General features: G+C 42.4%; 1 protein-coding gene across 1 annotated transcript in view; it reads left to right on the top strand.

Annotated features, from left to right (window-relative positions):
* SAXO1 (stabilizer of axonemal microtubules 1) overlaps positions 1 to 23,713 on the top strand; it is a 69,070-nt gene that overhangs the window by 22,673 nt on the left and 22,684 nt on the right. The window contains exon 2 of the mRNA XM_038769995.1: positions 17,928 to 18,110. Coding sequence (XP_038625923.1) covers positions 17,928 to 18,110 — 183 coding nt within the window. The remainder of the gene's footprint in view (positions 1 to 17,927; positions 18,111 to 23,713) is intronic.

Genomic DNA, 23,713 nt, shown 5'->3' with positions numbered 1-23,713 from the left:
TAGAGAACATAAGAGCTGCTTGTTTTATGACATTTGTGAAGCGCTTACTATGTGCCAGGCGATTACTATGTGCCAGGCACTCTATTAAACGCTGAGGTAGATACAAGGCAATCAGGTTGGACACAGTCCATGTCCCAAATGTGGCTCACAGTCTTAATCCCCATTTTACAGATGAGGTACCTGAGGCCCAGAGAAGTTAAGTAACCTGTTCAGGATCACACAGCAGACATGTGGCAGAGCCTGGCTTAGAACCCATGACCTTCTGACTCCCAGGCCCGTGCTCTATCCACTAGGCTATGCTGCTTCTCTTTTTCTTGAACTTCTGCTGGGGGATGGGCTGGTTATGAAAAATTTACAAGAAAAGGGTTGAGATTGTGAGAGAGAAAACGTGAAAGTTAATAGTGTCCATGAAGCACTTACTATATGCAAAACACTGTGGTAATTGCTGGGATGAATATAAAATAAATCAGATTAAAACTAGTTCTGGTCTCATCCAGGACTCACATTGAAAGTGTGGGGTAGACAGATACATTGAACAATAACAGGGAATTTTTTATTACAAATTTAATAATCCAAAATGACACTGCTAAACTAACTAAAATGCATGTGAGTGGGTGTGTGTTTGTGGGGGGAGCATTACTCTTTACCACTCCAGGTAGCAGTCTTTCCTACAAGCTGCTGCAGCCTTCCCAGAGTTTGAACACTCCTGAAGGCCATCCTGTATTACTTAGTCTGGTGGGATTCATTGAGACTAGTCTGGGAATCACTGCATCTTGAGGAACAGAACCTCTTCTGCTTCCAGCTGCTGCTTGTGCACTGCATCCTCCAGGTTCTGAAAGTATTTGGATGGTCTATAAGGAGCCAACAACTAATTCTCCCTCTCTCTCTCTGTATATGTGTATATATATATATATATATATATACATATATATATATATATATATATATATGTATATATATATATATATATATATACACACACATATAGTATTAGTTACTATGTGTCAAACACTGCTCCAAGCATTGGGGTAGATATAAGTTAATTAGGTTGGACACAGTCCCCGTCCTGCATGGGGATCACAGGCAAAGTAGGAGGGCGAACAGGAGAACTGAGGCACAGAGAAGACAAATGACTTGCCCAAGGTTACACAGCAGGCAAGTGGCAGAGCCAGGATTAGAATCCAGGTCTTTTGACTCCCAGGCCTGTGCTCTTTCCGCTATGCCATAACTATCTTTAGAGCACTGTGTAAGGACATGTGGGATTTATCAGAGAATTCTTTTTTTGGTCATTAGAATAGGTTAATCAGCCCCATTTTCTTCCATGTAGCTTCTCATTGTCTTGCTATTGAGCTAAACTTCTGTCTCCAAAGAAGGATGCACTCTCACTTCTCACAAAGTTTGCAACTTCCAAAAACACAGTTTCCATTTGAGCATGAGGTCTTGCAACTCTCCTTTTCACAGGATCATGTTTCTCCACTGTAAACATTTTTCGTGTCATTAGATTTCAATTTACAACCACTCTGCTCCACTGGCCTCATTTCTCTGGCCAGTTATTTTGGAAGCTTGGAGTTTCAGTGTTTCATTAGTTTCTTAACTCCTTCTCACCATTAAAAAAATAAATCAAACACTGGGAGCTCTTGTGACATGCTAAAATTTGGTTATAAACGGAGTTTTAAAAAGGAACTTTCTCATTACCACCGTTTAGAACTGACATTTCATCTGGCCACATTACTGTTGCAAATCTGCAAGATGTAATTTTGTCTACTAATATTCATTTCCTAGTTTTGTAACATTTCACAAAAGAGAATGACCTACTGGAAAGAGCTCAGGTCTGGAGTCAGAGGACCTGGGTTCTAATCCAGACTCTGCCTCTGACCTGCTATGTGACCTTAGTCATTTCATTCATTCATTCAGTTGTATTTATTGAGCACTTACTGTGTGCAGAGCACTGTACTAAGTGCTTGGGAAGTACAAGTTGGCAACATATAGAGACGGTCCCTACCCAACAGTGGGCTCACAGTCTAGAAGGGGGAGACAGACAACAAAACAAAACATATTAACAAAATAAAATAAATAGAATAAATATGTACAAGTAAAATAGAGTAATAAATATGTACAAACATATATACATATATACACATATATACAAATATACATATATAAGTCAAATCACTTAACTGCTGTGCCTCAGTTTTCTCATCTGTAAAATGGGGATTCCATACCTGTTCTCACTCTCCCTTAGGTTGTGAGCCTGTGGGACAGACAGATAGTGTGTCTGAGTTATCTTGTATCTACCCCAGGCCTTAGTACAGTACTTGGCACATAATAAGGGCTTAACAAATACCATTATCATAATCAGCATCGTCATTGTCATCATCATTTCACTGTAAGGACAAAACCTATTAGTTTCTTAGAAGTCCATTATATTGATCTTGTTCAAGATATGGCATTAAGTATGTATGCTAAAGTTGAGAGAGTAATTAAGCATGAAATAAGGATGGCATTAAAAAATTCCAGGGCAAGTCTAATTATCCTTTGATTACTGTCTCTAGGGATAATTCTTAGTTTTCAGTAGAAAACCATGGGTAAATTTGACTTTATGAAAATAAATCCAGGTTAAATACACCTGCCAAATTATAGCATTTTTTTTGACATTTTACCTTTCTGTAGTCATTAACTATAGTCTATATGATTACTCTTTTGCTCACTATATATATATATATACATAATACACACACATATATGTATATATATTTAAAGCACTATTTGGTTTACAAGAGAAACTGTCATTTAATCTTCTCGTTAGCAGAGGCACAAGGGCATCTCTTTGAGTGACAGGCATAAAGGCATTAATGTATGCTCTGTTCCTAGTGGGGTCTGCAGGCCCAAATCCAGCAGTCATCTGAATGGAAAGCTAAATAATGAGGTGAATCTCTTCTTTTCTTTTGGCTGGATGAAATCACCTGAACAACAGGCTATTTCTCAAGAAGCTTTCATTTTCCAACAGTCTTACCATCATAGGATTTTCCATTTCAAATAAATGAGGTGGTCTGACCTGTATTATTAAGTAATTAATACCCAAACCCTGAAGATCCTGAAGTACTTTCAGGTGTTAATACTTACAGTGCCCTGGAAAACCACCCCTGTATTTTCCAGATAGAAAACCTGAGACCCAGAGAGGTGAAGTGATGTAGCAAAGGCCTATCCATTGAGCCAGAGGAATGGCCAAGAATTAGAATACTGAGGTCACACAGGTTCAGTAGCAAAGTGATACTGGCTCACTGAACTCTTTCTGGGTTAAAAAAGAAAGAGTTCCTAAGTTGCAGAAGGGGGATGTTTCTTTGAGGATCTCCTCCTCACATGCCCAGCAAATGCCTAGTCCTGTTTAAAAATAAAGGACAGGTAGGTGGATCTATAAATACTATAGATAAGTTTAAATGTCTTCTAAGCTTTATAGAGGAACATATCTGTCCAAGCTACTTAAAGCATAGCCCCAAATCCACTCATTTGAAGGGATTTGGGGAAATGATTTTTGGAATAAGCTCAATACTGCAATTTAATTATTTTGACCATGCTAGCTATAAATATTTTTATGTTTGTCTCCGATGATGGAGTATAAAGTTCCTTGTGGGAAGGGAAGTTGTTACTTAATTATTCTGTACGTCTCAAACACCTATATAGTACACTGCACCAAGGAGATGCTTAATAAATGCTACTACTATAACAACTACTACTATCAATAATAATAACTGTGATATTTGTTAGGTACTTACTACGTGCCAAGCACTGAATTAAGCACTGGAATAGATACAAAATAGTCAGGTTGGACACAGTCTTTATCCCACATGGGATTCACAGACCAGGTAGGAGGGAAAACAGGTATTTAATCCCCATTTTATAGATGAGGAAACTGAGGCACAGAGCAGTAAGTGACTTGTCCAAGGTCACATACCAGGAAAGTGAAGCAGTGTTGCCTAGCAGATAGAGCACAGGCCTGGGAGTGAGAAGGACCTGGGTTCTAATCATAGCTCTGCCATTTGTCTGCTGTGTGACCTTGGAGAAGTCGCTTAACTTCTCTGGGCCTCAGTTACCTCATCTGTAAAATAGGGATTAATACTGTGAGCCTCACATGGGACATGTACTGTGTCCAACCTGCTTAGCTTGTATCTACTCCAGCACTTAGTACAGTGCCTGGCACATAGGAAGCATTTCACAAATACTATTAAATACAAAAAAGTAGTAGAGTCAGAATTAGAACCCAGGTCCTCTGGCTCCTAGGCCTGTGTTCTTTGCGCTACGAATCATGCTATGAATCAGCTTGTTTTCTTTCTACTAGGGTAATTGATTGCTAGGATAATTTGATTTAAGAAGTGAAGCTACTCATATTGGATGCTTGTTTTTCAAACGACATCATTGATTATAGTGTAAGTGGCAGGGATAATAAAAATACAGCCATGACTAATCAACCAGACAGGGATAGTGTAGACAGTAGATTCAGGGAAGCAACCACAGACTAATGAAAGCCTTAGTGTGAAAATTTTCCACAGCACAAGCTAATGCCCCTTCTCAATTCACCAGCACTAAGTGTTTTTAATAAAGCAATCCTTCTGGTTTTTATCCTCCTGTCACTTTCTTTACAGGCCTGATACTTAGCAAATGTCATATGCGTTTCTGTGGTTCTGTGTTTAATGAGCTGCTAAAGTTCCTCTTCTTGAACTCCCGAAATTTCCTTACATTTTGCAGATTCAAGCTATGACCCACCACAGCCAGTTCCCTACCTCCTACTGCACTTTTGATCTGTAGGTTTAAGCACAGCACTCGGTAGTAGTTCCTTAGTTCCTACTGTTACTTTGACTGAATTTAAGTTAAAAAGTGATGGATCTTTATGGATTGCACCTCAGCAACCTCACTGCATGACAATGCTATTGAATATGGCCCGTCTCTATTGCCTTCTTTAAATGAACCTGATTAATATAAATAGTAAATAATTTCAGATGCTTATTCGTATTTCATTGAACTTTGTAAAATGGTTTGGAAAACGATTTCATGTGTTTATAGTGTTGACTGATTTCAGATGGGTATTGAATTCTCAAGACAGGTCTCGTTTTATTCTGTGGAGAGATGGGACTTTTGTCACTTAAAAGGGGGAAACTTTACTTCTCCATTTTTACAGAGTTGCCAAGAAAGTGGGTCAAAGGAGTGAAAGAAGGCATAATCCTTTATATCTGGGATATCTGACAATCCCAGGGTCACATAGCAGACAATTGGCTGAGCTGGCATGAGAACTCCCAGGCCTGTGCAAAATAACGAACTATAATGTATGTTAAAGAAAGTTATGCTTTTTAGGCAGTTGTGATTCTAAAAACAAGTTTCTGCATTTCTAATGCTATTTGTGCTCAGTGATTCATAAAAATTTGATTATGTGTAAGAATCGGAGTATTGTAGTTGCTGCCGCTGAACCTGGAGCTGAAATCTGGGGAGAAAACTTTCTTCATTTCATCTCTTCCATCCTTCTCAGGCAAAAAATGGAACTGTAATGTAAAGTTAACAAATAGTTTTATCACTGATTAATGAGGTAGATAGAGCATAGTCCGGTTCATTCTTCCATAGTGCTATTGGTTAGCAGTGCTAACATCATTAAAAGCTTGATTTAATTTGAGAAATAAATGGATGTAGCTACAAGCATGGAAAAAATGGATATTCTGAAGGGATCATTTCTGTGTAGTTCATTTATCATCAGCTTTGTTTGCAAATGTAAAAGAAGCACTAAAGTGCTTAGGAAGAAAATCTTAAGACTCCCCAAGGCAATTTTCACCCGGCTGCAAAGACAGTTAATTTTCAGTGACTTTATCTCAGTCCAGTTTGTAGCAGGAGGAAATCCAAAATGGTATTCAACTATGTACTCCAGCACCTTTGTTCCTTAAGAATGCTGAACTTATTCTGAGACCCTAATTGTTCATAAATAGTGACAGATTCTGTTGAGGCATTTACAATCAGTTAGGGATGGGGATTCAGACTTTTTGTACATGAGGCGATCTGTGTTTTTCCCTGCGTGCTGGGTATCAGTGAAATAGAATCTTTCTGCACTTAGTTATCAGCTTTCATTCATTTGGGGAGTGATTTCTGAGCCATATGTTTTAACATTTCAAAATGTGCCTGTTGAAAAGGCAAAGTTTATCATCCAGAGTATAAGATTGCAACCACAACATTCAGAGAGGGGCTTCTGAACTTGGTGGGAGTTACAATTAACCTTGTAAAGATTTTAGATGAAAGTCTTTGATGTAGTTACAATCAAAGATACTTCAAAGCTATTTCCCAGAGGAGTGATTGCCTTTTGTGGCACATATCTAAGTTTTATTTCGAAAACATTCACTATATTAAAGCAAAATGTTGTGTTTTCCATGTGCCTCTGTAGACAATGTGTTTTCATTTTCCTCAGCCTTACTAGCGTACCATATTCTTTGTATACGATTCATGTTGATACATTGCACATGGAATATTTTTTTCCCTGCTTCAGCATTCTTATTTGAAATATCTTTCTCTATTTTCTCACCCTATTATTTTTCGATGACTATTCTTTTTCTCCTAAGTGATGAGAATTAGGGCAGTGAAGTTGGTCTTTCTTGGGATGAATTCAAACTCCCATTTGAGACTAGTTTCTTGTTTGGCAAAATCCTAAAATCTGTTCCTTTAACTGTGATGTTCTGCTGCTCTTATTGGATTTATTGCTTTTTTTATCATTTCAATCTTTTCACATATGTCTCTCACCAAACACTGTCTCTGTCAGAATATGCTTCCAATCCACCAGGAAACTCTTCCAACTCAGGCTTCTAACTTCATCAAAGGACCATCCTCTAGGAACTGCTTGATGACTGCATTTGTGGCATGTACACAAAAGGAAATGCTGATGATTGTGAATTGCTTCATAGAGTTAGAACTGCTCCTTGGAATGACGATATGTTGGAAGAAAACCAAGGCTATACATCAACCTGCTCTCAGGAAACCAACTATGCAACTAAAAATTCTCACTGATAATGCAAAACTAAATGTCAAAACTAAGTTCTGTTACCTAAGTAGTACACAGCATGGTGTAGTGGCTAGAGCCTGGGCCAGGGAGTCAGAAGGTCATGAGTTCTAATCCCAGCCCCACCGCTCATCTGCTGTGTGACCTTGGACAAGTCATTCACTTCTTTGGGCCTCAGTTACCTCATCTGTAAAATGGGGATTGAAACTGGGAGCCTCACCTGGGACAGGGACAGTGTCCAACCCTATTTGCTTGTATCCACCCCAGCACTTAATACAGTGTCTGGCACATAGTAAAGTGCTTAACAAATGCCATTAATATTATTATTATTATTGAGCACATATAATGTATTTATATAAGTATATATAGAGAATGAGATATGGAGAGAGAGAGAGAGAGAGAAAGAGTTGTCCCCCCTTTTCAGAGATGATGCTTTGGACAATAAGAGCCTTTGCTCCTTTCCACACTCCCCCTTTCCCGTAATTCTTCTATCCTTCCCCCGTGGAGTGAGGGCCGAAGACACATCCACCTAGACCCTATCTCACACCTCTCTCTTCCTTAGACTGTAAGCCCCATAATAATAATAATAATAATGATGATGATGATGGCATTTATTAAGCGCTTACTATGTGCAAAGCACTGTTCTATGTGGGACCTGATTATCTTGCATCTACCCCAGCACTTAGTAGAGTGTTTGCAATATAGAAAGTGCTTAACAAATACTACACTTATCATTATTATTATTAGGGACAGGGTGTTATGACATTTCCAGTCACTTTTGCAGCCACACTCCCGGTTTCTAGTGCTAGGGTCCTAGTGTCCACAGCTTTTTAGAGCCAGGGTAGGGACCATCTTGGGGCTTCATGTGACTGCTCCAATAGTTTGCTGCCACCATCCCATGATCCTTAGAGTAGAAACTCCTAGAATGCAACATCCAGGGCTCTGCTAAGGGCTGAGCCACTGAGGTCTGGTGGGATGTCAAGAGCCCTACACTTTCCTGTGATAGCCTCGAATATTGCAAGTCACATGCACACAGGGCACTCGAGTATTCCTTTGGCTATAAACAGATTACCTGTTAACAACTCAACAATTTCAACAGCAACATTAGTTGTGCAACTATATTGTACACTAAATCCAGAAATAACAGCCTATCAATAACCTGGAACTTACTCCTAACTTTAAACCCTCATTGATCTCGAGTCTCCCTCCAACTTTGCTTGCCCCCAATCCTCTTTTGTAAGTGCTTGAGCTCTAGTAGTTTTCACCAAGTGAGTGACTGACATATTAATTAAAACAGTTTTTCTTCTGAGGAGTTAACCACTTCCTCGCTCTAGAAAATTCTGGGGCTAGCCTAGCTGGGATCATCACAGGTGAGCTGCAAAAAGTCACTAGGGTGAAGTTAGTGGCTGTGCCCCCACGGTCCCATTTCATGGTGGCAATTACTCATATCACCTCCCACCTGCCCCTAAAGTTGGTAAACCTGGGTGGTATAAAAGTCAAGGACTCTGGAGAAACTTAATGTTGGCATAGTTTTGCAAAATCCCCTGGGCAACAACCCCTATTATACTTGATACACATACAAATACATGCACACATGTTTTGTTTTGTTTCACAAAAAATACTTGAAGCACTGGCACCGAATTATAATAGTCCTTTTCTGTTTTTCCTTTTTTTTTTTGGTTTTGTGTTTCATACTAAACAGTATTTATGTTACATGATTAGCATTTAAGGTGAAATGGTCTTCTTCAGTCCCTAGAGACCCTTGAATCTTGACCTGGCTTTAAAGAGCACATTTAATTAGTGGACCTCCCAGCTACTGGAAAAATATTGAGAATGCAGAAGGGATCATGGGAAGAAAAAGAAAATAATTGTGTTCTGGGTCAAAAGGAAGACTAGACTTGCACCATTTGAACTGATTAAATATTGATGGGAAAACAGCCTTGCTTTTATGAAAAGAAAAATTCATAAAAAACAAGCCTTCTGCTCTTCTTCCATTTTTAATTTCTGACTCTATACTCTTTTGCCTTTCAGCTAAACATCTTGCTGAAAAAGTAATTCAGGTTCATTTTGGAACATCATAGCTTGAGATTTCTGTGGGATTTCTCTCCATACTTAAAAAATGGATGAGAAGCATCATATTTGCACATCATAACAGCAAAATTTTTTTTTTTCAGAAATTGGGAAGCCTTCATGTCTGCCACTATTTCAAAAAACGGGACTCAAAAATTAGCATTGTTAGTTTTCCTCTGATAGAACTTTTAGAGGGCACCAGGAGAATTAGGTGGTGACAGCAGAAAATAGGGAACTACACTGCTGTAGAATGCTATGGTAAGAATCTGCCATGGTAAGCCAGCGTATCATCCATTCCTTACCCTGACCCTCCTGTTCCTGTTGTTTTATTATATTGTTTGTTAGTGTCCCCAACTTCAAAGCCTTATTGAAGGCACATCTCCTTCAAGAGACCTTCCCTGACTATGCTCTCATTTCCTTTTACCACTCCCTTCTGCTTCACTCTGATTTGCCCCCTCCATTCACTCCCCCCGCCCAGCCCCACAGCACTTATATACATATCCATCCTTTATTTATATTAGTATCTGTCTCCCGCTTCAGACTGTAAGCTTGTTGTGGGTGGGAATATGTCTATTATGTTGCTGTGTTGTACTCTTCCAAGTGCTTAGTACAGTGATCTGCACATATTGTGTTCAGTAAAAATGATTGATTGATTTTAAAGCAGGTTTGGCATAATAGTAGCATCCATTCATTCAATTGTATTTATTGAGTGCTTACTGTGTGTAGAGCACTGTACTAAGCACTTGGGAAGTACAAGTTGGCAACATATAGATCCAGTCTCTACCCAACAATGGGCTCACAGTCTAGAAGCATGTGGACAGGTATCAAGTCAAAAGAATAAATAGAAATAAAGCTAGATGCACATCATTACCAAAATAAATAGAATAGTAAATATGTACAAGTAAAATAAATAGAGTAATAAATCTGTACAAACATATATACAGGTGCTTTGGGGAGGGGAAGGAGGTAGGGTGGGAGGGATGGGGAGGGGGGAAAGGAAAAAGGGGGCTCAGTCTGGGAAGGCCTCCTGGAGGAGGTGAGCTCTCAGTAGGGCCTTGAAGGGAGGAAGAGAGCTAGCTTGGATGATGTGTGGAGGGAGGGCATTCCAGGCCAGGAGGAGGACGTAGGTCGGGGGTCAATGGCGGGACAGGTGAGAACGAGGTACAGTGAGGAGGGTTAGTGGCAGAGTAGTGGAGGGTGTGGGCTGGGCTGTAGAAGGAGAGAAGGGAGGTGAGGTAGGAGGGGGTGAGGTGACAGAGAGCCTTGAAGCTGAGAGTGAGGAGTTTTTGCTTGATGCATAGGTTGACTGGTAGCCACTGGAGATTTTTGAGAAGGGGAGTAACACGCCCAGAGCATTTCTGCACAAAGATGATCCAGGCAGCAGCATGAAGTATAGACTGAAGTGGGGAGAGACAGGAGGATGGGAGATCAGAGAGGAGGCTGATGCAGTAATCCAGTCGGGATAGGATGAGAGATTGAACCAGAAAGGTAGCAGTTTGGATGGAGAGGAAAGGGTGGATCTTGATGATGTTGCGGAGATGAGACCAACAGGTTTTGGTGACGGATTGGATGTGGGGGTGAACGAGAGAGCAGAGTCGAGGATAACACCAAGGTTGCGGGCTTGTGAGACAGAAAGGATGATAGTTCCATCTACAGTGATGAGAAAGTCAGGGAGAGAGCAGGGTTTGGGAGGGAAGATAAGGAGTTCAGTCTTGGACACATTGAGTTTTAGATGGTGGGCAGACATCCAGATGGAGATGTCCTGAAGGCAGGAGGAGACCCAAGCCTGGAGGGAGGGAGAGAGAGCAGGGGCAGAAAAATAGATTTGGGTGTCATCAGCATAGAGATGATAGTTGAAGCCGTGGGAGCGAATGAGTTCACCAAGGGAGTGAGTGTAGATAGAGAACAGAAGGGGACCAAGAACTGGCCCTTGAGGAACCCCTACAGTAAGGGGATGGGAGGGGGAGGAGGAGCCCACAAAGGAGACTGAGAATGAATGGCCGGAGAGATAAGAGGAGAACCAGGAGAGGACAGTCTGTGAAGCCAAAGTTGGATAGAGTGTTGAGAAGAAGTGGGTGGTCCAGAGTGTCGAAGGCAGCTGAGAGGTCGAGGAGGATTAGGATAGAGTAGGAGCCATTGGTTTGGCAAGAAGGAGGTCATTGGTGACCTTTGAGAGGGCAGTTTTGGTGGAGTGTAGGAGATGGAAGCCAGATTGGAGGGGGTCAAGGAGAGAGTTGGCATTGAGGAATTCGAGGCAGTGGGTGTAGATGACTCATTCAAGGAGTTTGGAAAGGAATGGTAGGAAGGAGATAGGGTGATAACTAGAAGGGGAGGTGGGGTCAAGAGAGGCTTTTTTTTAGGATGGGGGAGACGTGGACATGTTTGAAGGCAGAGGGGAAGGAACCAGTGGAGAGTGAGCAGTTGAAGATGGAAGTTAAGGAGGGGAGGAGGGAAGGGGCAAGAGATTTCATAAGATGAGAGGGAATGGGGTCAGAAGCACAGGTGGCTGGAGTAGCACTTGAGAGGAGGGAGGAGATCTCATCTGAAGATACTTCTGAGAAAGGATGGGAGAGTAGCGGAAAGGGTTGAGAGCCGGGGGGTTGGAGAAGGGGGAGAAGTGATTTTGGGCAGCTCAGACTTGATGAAGTTAATTTTACTAATGAAGTAGGAGGCCAGATCATTGGGGGTGAGGGATGGAGGAGCCGGAGGAACAGGGGGCCTGAGAAGGGAGTTAAATGTATGGAAGAGCTGATGGGGATGATGGGCATGGGTGTCAATAAGGGAGGGGAAGTAGTTTTGCCTGGCAGAGGAAAGGGCAGAGTTAAGGCAGGAAAGGGTAAACTTGAAGTGAACAAGGTTGGCTTGGTGTTTAGGCTTTCGCCAGCAGTGTTCAGCAGCTTGAGCGTAAGAGTGAAGGAGGCAGACAGTGGCAGTGATCCAGGGCTGTGGGTTAGTGGTACGAGAGTGGCAAAGGGAAAGGGGAGCGAGCGAGTTGAGCTGAGTAGAGAGGGTAGAGTTGAGAGCAGTAATCTGATCATCAAGATTGGGTAGAGAGGAAAGGGAGGCGAGGTGGGGTGTGAGGCACTAAGAAAGATGGATGGAGTCGAGAGAGCGGAGTGGGTGGATGGAGTCTGTGGAGCAATCAATCAGTCATATTTTTTGAGTGTGTACTGCATGCAGAAAACCGTAATATGGGTTTGGGAAAGTACAACACGAAAGAGTTGGCAGAACAGAGAAGCACTGCTCAGGAGCAGTCAAATCTGGGCCTTGGGAACAAAACAAATGGGCTGGCCCCTGGGAGAGAAGGGGAGCCAGAGGGCAGGTATATGGAGAGCTAAGCTGCCTTGGACTAAACAACTTTTAAAAATAAGGTTTCCAATAAACATGGGAAGGAGAGCAGGTGGGCAGACAGAAATCTGATTATTTTAGTGTCAGTAAAAGACAGGAGGATAATGGCAAGGTTAGAGGCTTATGAAACGGGGAGGACAATGATGTTGTCTACAGTGATGTGAAAGATATGGGGAAGACAAGGCTTGGGTGGGAAGATGAGGAGTTCTATTTTGGACATGTTTAAGATTGAGGTGCCAGGGGGACATCCAAGTAGGGATGTCCTGAAGGTAGGATGAAATGTGAGCCTTCAGAGAAGGAGAGAGGTCAGGACTGGAGAGGTACATGTGGTAATCATTCATGGAGAGTCGGTAGTTGAAGTTGTGGGAGCAAATGAGTTCTCCAAGGGAGTGTGTGTTGATGTAGAAGACGGGGACCCAGAACTGAGCCTTGAGGAATTCACTGTTAAAAGATGAGAGGCAAAGGAGGAGTCTCTGAAAGAGACTGAGAGACACAGCCAGAGAGATAATAGAACCGGGAAAAGACAGTATCAATGAAGCCAAGGTTAGAAAATGTTTCCAGCAGGAGGGGGTGGGTCTACAGTGTCAAAGGCAGCTGAGAGATTGAGGAGGATTAGGGTGGAGTAGCAATCACTGGATTTGTCCAGAAGAATTTGACGGTGACCTTAGAGAGGGCAGTTTTTGTGGAGTGAAGGGGGTGAGAACCAGATTGGAGGGGGTCAAGAAGAGAATTGGAGGAGCGGAAGTGAAGGCAGTAGGTGTAGACAACCCATTCAAGGAGTTTCAAGAGGAATGGTAGTAGGGAGATTGTGATAACTGGAGGGAACTGTGGGGTCAAGGGAGGGTTTTTTAGGACAGGGAATTCATGAGTATGTTTGAAAGCAGTGGGAAATAATAATAATTGTTGTATTGGTTAAGTGCTTACTATGTGCCAAGCACTGTACTGAGCTCTGGAGTAGAGACAAGCTAGTGAAGTTCTACATGGAGCTCACAGACCAAGTAGGAGGGAGAACAGGTATTGAATCCCCATTTTGCAGAAGGGGAACTGAGGCACAGAGAAGTTAAGTGATTTACCCAAGGCCACACAGCAGGCAAGTGGCAGAGTGGTGAAGCCAGGATTAGAACCCAGGTCCTCAGACTCCCAGGCCTTTGTTCTTTCCACTAAGCAGCCCTGCTTCTCATGGGGAAGTAGCTATTGGAAAGTGAACCGTTGGAGATTGTGGTCAGGGAGGAAAGAAGGGAGGAGGCAAGGGTTTCAATGAGGTCAGAGGCACAGGTGGAGGTGGTGGATTTTGAGAGGCGGCAGAAGACCTCTTCTTGAGATACTCCTGGGAAAGATGGGAGAGTTGAAGAGGGCATAGGAGGAGGGAGGGACTGGAGAAGAGCAGGGGAGATTTTAGGGATACAGTAGGTAGACATCATGGGAGGTTTTAGGGAAACTTAGGAGGAGTCCTGAAAATAGTCAGCTAATTTGGGAGGCGAAGGCTGCACAAACTAATCTGGCAACGTCCTGCTGGCCACTGATGCTATGGCCCAGCATCAGCACTACACCCAAGTGACTTTGACCATAAATGGGTTTTGTACATAAAGTCTTGTAGACCAATTGTGTGTTTGCTCCTTTCTCTGCCTATTTGCAGCTATCGATCAATCAATCAGTGGTATTGATTGAACACTTTCTATAAGCAGAACACCGTACTAAGTTATGGTATTTGTTAAGCACTTACTATGTGCCAAGCACTATTCTAAATGCTATTAATGATGGTATTTGTTAAGCACTTACTATGTGCCAAGCACTGCTCTAAGTGCTGGGGTAGATACAAGGTAATTAGGTTGTCCCACGTGGGGCTCACAGTTTTAATCCCCATTTTACAGATGAGGTAACTGAAGCACAGAGAAGTGCTGCACCCTCTGCCCCAGCTGGAACATAGCTGACAGGGACATGATATGACTGGGCTTCTGAGTCAGCTATGAGCACTATGATAATAATAATAATAATAATAATAATAATGGTATTTGTTAAGCACTTACTATGTATCAAGCACTGTTCTATAATTAGTTTCTTTGTATGGTTTCTTGGCCTCAAAGCCATTTACAATAGGAGACACCATCTTCATTCAAAGATGATGCCACCGATAGCACAGTTTCAGGGGCCTAGTGGAAAGAGCCTGGGAGTCAGAGGACCTGGGTTCTAATGCCGACTCCAACCACTTGTCTGCTGTGTGACCTTGGACAAATCATTTAAATTATTTATGCCTCTGTTTCTTCATCTGTAAAATGGAGTTTGAATGTTTATTGAGGATTTACTGTGTGCAGAGCACCGTACTAAGTGCTTGGAAGAGTAAAACACAACAGTTGGTAGAAACATTCCCTGCCCACAAGGAGTTTACAGTCTAAATGGGGGAAAGACATTAATATAAATAAATGAAGTACAGATATGTACAATAAGTGCTGTTGGGCTGAGGGTGGGGTGAATAAAAGGTGAAAATCCAAATGCATCCAAGTTTAAATACCTGTTCTCCCTCCTACTTAGACTGTAAGCCCCATGTGGGACAAAGATTGTTTCTGACCTGATTATCTTGTATCTACCTCAGCATTTGGAGGTAGATAAGCCCTTAGCAAGTCCTTAGCAAATGCCTTGATGTTGATGATGATGATGATGGCAGTGATTATTATGATCTCTGTGTGTGCCTGAACTCATTCAATCGTATTTATTGAGTGCTTACTGTGTGCAGAGCGCTGTACTAAGCGCTTGGGAAGTACAAGTTGGCAACATATAGAGACGGTCCCTACCCAACAACGGGCTCACAGCCTGAATAAAATAATGATAATAATAATAATAATAATAATAGCATTTATTAAGTGCTTACTATGTGCAAAGCACTGTTCTAAATGCTGGGGAGGTTACAAGGTGTTCAGGTTGTCCCACAGGGGGCTCACAGTCTTAATCCCTATTTTACAGATGAGGTAACTGAGGCCCAGAGAAGTTAGGTGACTTGCCCAAAGTCACACAGCTGACAATTGGTGGAGCTGGGATTTGAACCCATGACCCCTGACTCCAAAGCCGGTGCTCTTTCCATTGAGCCACGCTGCTTCTCTGTATGACCAGTCTTGTCCACACTGTGCTCATGAGTGATTTGTAGGGCACTTCTGATCATTAACAAGACCACAGCTCTACCAGGTTATTTAACTAGTCACAGAGCCAGGTAGAAAGCATTACTGATCAGAGAGCCATCTGGATGATATCCTTGCCAGAGAGAATCAAGCTTAGTGGTACATTTTGTTTGTACATTTGTTAGCAGAATATTGAGTAATATATTTCATTATCTTGTTTAACTCTCTTTGGCAACATTATTCATAGTGTTAAAATTCAAAGGGAAGACAGAGGGTAATTTGCCTCAGGACTTGTCCAGGAGAACGTTTCTCTGAGCCCCATTTAAACAACTACATTTTTGTTGTTGCTTTTCAGTTCACAAAGGCATTCCCACTTGTCTTGGCCACTTGGTTCTTCATAAAAACAAAAGAATAAATGTATGTAAATGACTATCAGGAACTCGTATAAGTCAATACAGTTAAGCAGATGTGTTCCATGCACCATTCCCTTTAAGGCTCATGGAGTTAGCTCTTTTGTACCTTTCCACTGAGCAGCTTGGCTCAGTGGAAAGAGCATGGGCTTTGGAGCATGGGTTTGAATCCCGGCTCCGCCATATGTCTGCTGTGTGACCTTGGGCAAGTCACTTAACTTCTCTGAGCCTCAGTTACCTCATCTGTAAAATGGGGATTAAGACTGTGAGTCCCACATGGGATAACCTGATCACCTTGTATCCACCCCAGCGCTTAGAACAGTGCTTTGCACATAGTAAGCACTTAACAAATGCCATCATTATTATTATTATTGTTCAGGTCAATCATTTATTCATTCATTCAATCATATTTATTGAGCACTTAATGTGTGCAGAGCACTGTAGTAAGTGCTTGGATAGTACAGTTCAGCAAAGAAATATGCTTTAGTAAAAAAGCATTCCTGGAGTCTGATATCCTCTATTGAATTTAAAAAGATTACAGGTACCCCTGGATCTTCAACAGTTGGTGTCACTTTCCCATTGACTTAAAATTAATCTGTCATAAAAAGCGTTCTACCTTGCAAAGCTGTAATGACAGGTGAAAAATTCCCAATCATAGGCTAAAGAAAGAAACGAGGTGCTGTAAGCCTTTAAGGAACAGGACATTGGGCTTTACATTGGATTGTAAATGTAAGTGAGTTGTATAATACAAGTATGTCTCAACCCTTCTGTGAAGGACCCTTGTTTAGGGAGTGTGTGCCAGACAACTGCTGAGAGCTGCCACCGCAATCAGTGCCACTTCTGCTCAACTCAAGTTATGGTTGCCAAGGACACCTGTCAGATTTGGGTCTCTTGACTCTCACCCTCCTTTCTTTGGCCAGAAGGAGCACTGTTTGGGACAGGTACTGGAATCCGGAAGCGATAGTGAACCTGTAAGTGATTGTGTAGCTCCCACTGAGAACCCATCACCATTAATTTCGGATTTGGGTCTCCACTCTCTAGACCAGCACTGTGGTATCTATACCAACAGATGTAGGTAGGGAGAGTAGCCCAACCCGTGCATGGGTTGGTAGAGTGACATGGGTGACATTGGTAGAGTGTGGTTAGTGATATGTGCATCACTGTACTGTGGCCAGATGATGTCATACCAGGCAGGATGGCTTGGATTGTCACTTCTATGAAATAAGAAGCATGTGGGAATTGCATGCCTGCAGAACTCAGCATTGAGGTAAGTTCGTGTTGTAGTGCACCCCCTGTGTCCGTGCTGAATGCAGACAGGTTAATTTCATTAGAAGAATGTGCTCATATTCTGCTGTCATGTTCTAGCCCAAATGTGCCGTGCAGAACTCTGCATCTTCCCACCAAATCCTCTCTCTGATTTTCCCATTGCTGAAGGCACCACCATCTTCCTTAGCTCACTAGCTTGTAACCTTGGCATTATCTTTGACTCATCTCTCTCATTCAACCCACGTATCCAATTCGTCACCAAATCCTGTCATCGCTAGAATCTATCCCTTTCTCTCCACCCAAACTGCAACCTCGCTGGTCCAAACACTTGTCATAACCCTCCTTGCATACTGCATCAGCCTTCTCGCTGACCTCCCTGACTCCTACCTCTCCCCACTCCAGTCCATACTTTACTCTGGGAATCAACCCTGTAGAAACGGTAGTTGAAGTTGTGGGAGCGAATGAGTTCTCTGAGGGAGTGGGTGTGGATGAAGAATAGAATTGAGAGTTAAGGGACTCTCACTGTTAGAAGGTGGGAGGCAGATGAAGAGCCTGGGGAAGAGAATGAGACAGAGCAACCAGCGAGATAGGAGGACATGATTTCACTTGAGCCATTTCTTATATTTTGAGTAGAATTGAAATCTCTCTTTTCAATCTCAAACATTCAATAATTAACTTGTACTTTTTTTTTAAATACAGGAGCCATCACTGTCCACATGTCCCCAACAAGATTTTAGAGGAAATAGAGAATCAGCCATGCCATGTCTCAGAATATCAGGAGAAATACCTCCTTCATCCAAGTTTTAAACCACAGGAATCATTCAAACCTAAATTAGAGTACCGTAAGAAGGCAGTTCCAATGGAATTCCTAACTACGACAAGGTAAGGAATCTATCGAAAAGGAATTTGGGTTAAGGGAGAATTTCAATTCCCAGGAGTGTCTTTGAGGGTTGCTGGATTTTAGATAAGATGGCCCTGTTAGTCCTGGCTTCAACTCAGGAGTTCAGTGCCCTCTCCAGAAATATTTTACACTTTACTTTCTCAGATTTCCTCTGAGAGTGAAAGTATAGAAATTCATTGGGCAAACCCAGTGACAGGAAGATGACCAAAACCAGGAATGAATTGCAAAGGTTACTTGTCCATAAGTAATTTCCATCCCACTCCCACCTTGACCTCCTACAATCTGGTTTCCGTCCCCTTCACTTCCCTAAGACTGCAATCTTTAAGGTAACCAATGACCTCCTCCTCACCAGATCGGATAGTCTCTAGCCTAATCTTCCTTGACCTCTTAGTTGCCTTCCATACCATGGTGCACTCCGTCCTTCTGGGAACTCTATTGAATCTTGGTTTCCCTGGTCTCCCTCCTACCTCTCTGGGCTCTTTTTTCTCAAGCCCTTTCACTAACTCCTCGTCTATTTCTCATCCCCTTAGCTGTGGATTCCTCTCTGAGTCACCTATTTTTCTCATTTTATAATAATAATAATAATAATTGTGGTATTTGTTAAACATTTACTATGTGCCAAACACTATTCTAGGTGCTAGGGTAGATACAAGTTAATCAGGTTGGACCCAGTCCTTGTCACTCATGGGGCTCACAATCTTAATTCCTATTTTATAGATGAGGTAACAGGCACAGAGAAGTTAAGTGATTTGCCCAAGCTCACACAGCAGACATGTGGCAGAGCCAAGATTAGAACCCAAAACCTCTGACTCCCAGGCCCTTGCTCTTTCCACTAGGCCATGTTTATTGTCACTCCCTCAGGGAGTTGATTTCAGCTACCACCTCTATGTGGGTGACTTCCAAATCTACCTCATTAGCTCTGACCTTCCTCCCTAACTTCAATCTTTCCTTTCCTCTTGCCTGCTGGACATTCCGCATAGTTATCCCCCTGGCACCTAAAGCTCAAATGTCAAAAACTGAGCTCCTCATCTTTTCTACTAACTGTCTTCAAAACTCACAACCTTGGCATTAGATTTTATTCCTCACTCTCTTTCAACTCTCACATTCAATCTGTTGCTGAATCCTGTTGGTTTTTCTTACACAATATTTCCAGAATCCTCCCCTTTCCATCCAAATGGCCACCACCCTGGTCCAGGTTCTTGTCACATCCTGGCTGGACTACTGAATCAGCCTCCTCAATGGTCTCCCTGCCTCCAGTCTTCCCCCTCTCCTTCTATACTTCTCTCTGCTGCTTGGATCATCTTTCTAAGACATTGATCTGCACACATATCTCTTCTCCTCAGTCACCCTTGGTGGTTTCCCATTCCTCTACAAACGAATCAGGCAATCAATCACTTGTCTGCTGTGTGACCTTGGACAAATCATTTAACTTTTCTGTGCCTCAGTCACTTCATCTGTAAAATGGAGGTTAAGACTGTGAGTCCCATGTGGGACATGGACTGTGTACGACCTAATTGATTTGTATCTACCCCAGTGCTAAGGAAACTGACACATAGTAAGTGCTAAACAAATACCACCCACACACAAAAGGAAGTGGCAGAGCAGGGATTAGAACCCAAATTCTCTGACTCCTATGTCCATGCTCTTTCCACTAGGACATGCTGCTTCCCTGCTTCCCATTACACTTTTGTACATTTCAATTTGCTTTACTGTTTAAGCATTTACTTATACACTTGTCTATGTTTCCATTCTCTTTTTCCCTTATTCTTTGCCTGTCCATGCTGTTACAGTATAAAACACTTGTGGATGGGGATTTTTGCCTCCTACAATACTAAGGATGAGGTGGGACTAGAACCCAGATCCTCTGACTCCCAGGCCCACGCTCTTTCCATGAAGAAGAAGAAGTAGTAGTAGTAGTAGTAGTTGTAGTAGTAGTAGTAGTAGTAGTAGTAATAGTATTTATTAAGCACCTACCAAATAAGGAAAGTTGAAGTAAAAGTAACAAAAGCAGTAATAGGCAACAGTGGCAAGAAGATCTTAGTTTCAGGCTCCTTGCAGCTCAAAGTCTGATCGTCACAGCAGCAGCCATAGCCTTCCCAACAGTCTACATTTTATGGTGGTCTCATGCTGCCACTGTTATGTCTGTTCCCACTGCCACAAGGTAGGGCAGGAGAGAGGTTCCAGGATGGCTATGTTATGAGGCCCAAGCCACGTGCTGCTACTGCTTTTAACATCTCCTAATGTCCCCGCTCTGTCACTATCTTTCCTGTTGCAGAAGCCTCAACTTTGGTGTCATCTTTTACTCCTCACTATCTTTTAGCCCCAGGCTCTCTTGTTAAATCCTGTGGTTCATTCATTCATTCATTCATTTGTATTTATTGAGCACTTACTGTGTGCAGAGCACTGTACTAAGCGCTTGGGAAGTACAAGTTGGCAACATATAGAGATGGTCCCTACCCAACAACGGGTTCATTCATTCATTCAATCATATTTATTGAGCACTTACTGCAGGCTCACAGTCTAGAAGGGGGAGACAGACAACAAAACAAAACATATTAACAAAATAAAACAAATAGAATAAATATGTACAAGTAAAATAAATAAATGAATAGAGTAATAAACATGTACAAACATATATACATATTTACAGGTGCTGTGGGGAGGGGAAGGAGGTAAGGGGGGATGGGGAAGGGGAGGAGGGGGAGAGGAATGAGGGGGCTCAGTATAGGAAGGCCTCCTGGAGAAGGTGAGCTCTCAGTAGGGCTTTGAAGGGAGGAAGAGAGCTAGCTTGGCAGATGTGTGGAGAGAGGGCATTCCAGGCCAGGGGAAGGATGTGGGCCGGGAGTCGACTGCGGGACAGGCAAGAACGAGGCATAGTGAGGAGGTAGCGGCAGAGGAGCAGAGGGTGCAGGAATTCTTCAGCTCCACTCTTCCCTTTCCACACATAGTCATCACCATTATCTTCCAAGTAGATTATTGTACCAGACTTCTCACAGACCTCCTGCCTCCAATCTCTCTTTTTTTTTCAGACTACCTTCATCTGCACATATGACTCCAATGACTACCCATTCATTCTGTGACAAGCAAAAACACCTGAACTTGGGCTTTGAAGCTCTCCACAAACTCTCTCCTTCTTACTGATCTGCTCTCTTTGCTCCCCAGCTGGCAGCCTACATGTCTTCCAAGCAAATCTTCTCACTGTCCCTCACTCTCACTTTCTCCCAACTCCAACCCCTTGCTTGTATCCCCCTGTCTCCCTGAAACTTCTTATGCCTTCAAATCCACCAGATCGCCTCATTTTCAAAGTCCTTCTGAAATCCCTCTTCTTCCAGGAGACTTTCATCAATTAAGTTTTCTTCTTCCCAGTTCATACTCCTCCTACTATAGTACTAGGATGTGGGTTCTAATCCAGGCTCCCCCACTTTTCAGCTGTGTGACCTTAGGCAAGTCACTTAACTTCTCTATGCCTCAGTTACCTCATCTGTAAAATGGGGATTAAGACTCTGAGCCCCACATGGGACAAGCTGATTACCTTGTATCTACCCCAGCACTTGGAACAGTGCTTGACACAGAGTAAGCGCTTAACAAATACCATAATTAGTATTATTACTATTGCACCCAGTAGGTGCTTAATAAATACTACTACTGCTACTATTACTACTATTACTACTAGCATAGAAGCAGCATGGCCCAGTGGAAAGAGCATGGACCTGGGAGTGAGAGGACCTAGATTCTAATTCCAACCCCTTGCTTATATCCCCCTGTCTCCCTGAAACTTCTTATCCCTTCAAATTCACCTGATTTCCTCATTTTCAAAGCTATTCTGAAATCCCTCTTCTTCCAGGAGACTTTCTCCAATTAAGTTTTCTTCTTCCGAGGTCACACTCCTCCTGCTATAGTACTTTGCACCCAATAGGTGTTTAATTAATTAATTCATTCAATTGTATTTATTAAGTGCTTACTATGTGCAGAGCACTGTACTAAGCATTTGGGAAAGTACAACAATAAACAGTGACAATCCCTGCCCACAGTGAGTTCAGAGGCTAGAGGAGGGGGAGACAGACATCAATACAAATAAATAAAATTACAGATATGTTAATAAATACTACTACTACTAGGAGAAGCAGCATGGCTCAGTGGAAACAGCATGGACCTGGGGAGTCAGAGAACCTGGATTCTAATTACCAAGTACCACCTCTGCATTTTTGTCCCACCTTCACACTTACAATGACCGTAACACTTATCTACTTACTCAATTTAAACACTTAATCACACACATATTCATCTTTCCAATCTCTCCTTCCTATCTGGAATTTGTTTTTTATTGTTATTTCTTAAGAGCACTGTTTTAAGCACTGGGGTAGATACAAGTTTATCAGGTTGGACACAGTCCCTGTTCCACATGGGGCTCACAGTCCAAATTGGAGGGAAGAAGATTTAATCCCTATTTTACAGATGAGGTAACTCAGGCATCGAGAAGTTAAGTGACTTGCCAAGGGTCACACAGCAAGCAATTGGCAGAGCGGGGAGTAGAACCCAGGTCCTCTGACTCCCAGGCCCATGTTCTTTCCACCATGCCACACTGCTTCTCATTTATTTTGTGTCTGCCTTCCCTTTTAGATGGTAAACTCCTTGAAGAAGAAGCAGTGTGGCTCAGTGGAAAGAGCCCGGGCTTTGAAGTCAGAGGTCATGGGTTCAAATTCCAGTTCTGCCAACTGTCAGTTGTGTGACTTTGGGCAAGTCCCTTCTCTGGGCCTCAGTTACCTCATCTGAAAAGTGGGGATTAAAAACTGTGAGGCCCCCATGGGACAACCTGATCACCTTGTAACCTCCCCAGCTTAGAACAGTGCTTTGCACACGGCAAGCGCTTAACAAATGCCATTATTATTATTATTGATGGCAGGATCGTGTCTTTTATCTTTATTGTTTGAATCAATCAATCAATCAGTTGTATTCAGTGAGTGCTTACTATATGTAGAACTCTGTACTAAGCCCTTGGGAGAGTGCAATATAATAGAGTTGGTAGACACTTTGCCTGCCCACAACAAACTTACACTCTCCCAAGTGTTTAGCACGGTGCTCTGTCCGCAGTAAATTTTCAATAAATTCTACTTTAGGATTAGTTCACCCTTTAGAGCCCTGAAAATATGGGGGAAAGGAGATGAGAAACTAATGTGCCAGAATAGAAACAATTAGAGGGAAATTTCAAACAAAGCTTTATGATGTGTGTTCACACGAAAGGGTTTGAATTATTCTTGTAGTTTTAGTAGTTTATATTTCTTTTCTTTTTGTTCCTCATCCTAGTCTTTTCTAGCCTTCTTTATACTGACTTCACATCTTTCTTCTGAGGTGGAGAACTATTATCCCCTGGGCCTTCTAAGAAAAGTATGGTGCTTGTTTCACAAAAGGATTCCAGTGAGCAAAACTTCAAGTAATTTTGTAGAATGCAGACATAGGTCATAAAGATGGAAAGACATTCTCCTGAGATTTAGCCACTGGTGCAACCGCAAGAGTTTAGAGCATGAACAGAAGTCAAGCTAAACACTACATGAGCCCTCAAGGCCTTTCCTTTGGAATGCACGAG

The sequence above is a fragment of the Tachyglossus aculeatus genome, chromosome X4, assembly GCF_015852505.1.
Source record: "Tachyglossus aculeatus isolate mTacAcu1 chromosome X4, mTacAcu1.pri, whole genome shotgun sequence".
NCBI lineage: Eukaryota > Metazoa > Chordata > Mammalia > Monotremata > Tachyglossidae > Tachyglossus > Tachyglossus aculeatus.
The sequence above is the reverse complement of the archived record's forward strand: the minus strand, read 5'-3'. Positions and strand labels throughout refer to the sequence as shown.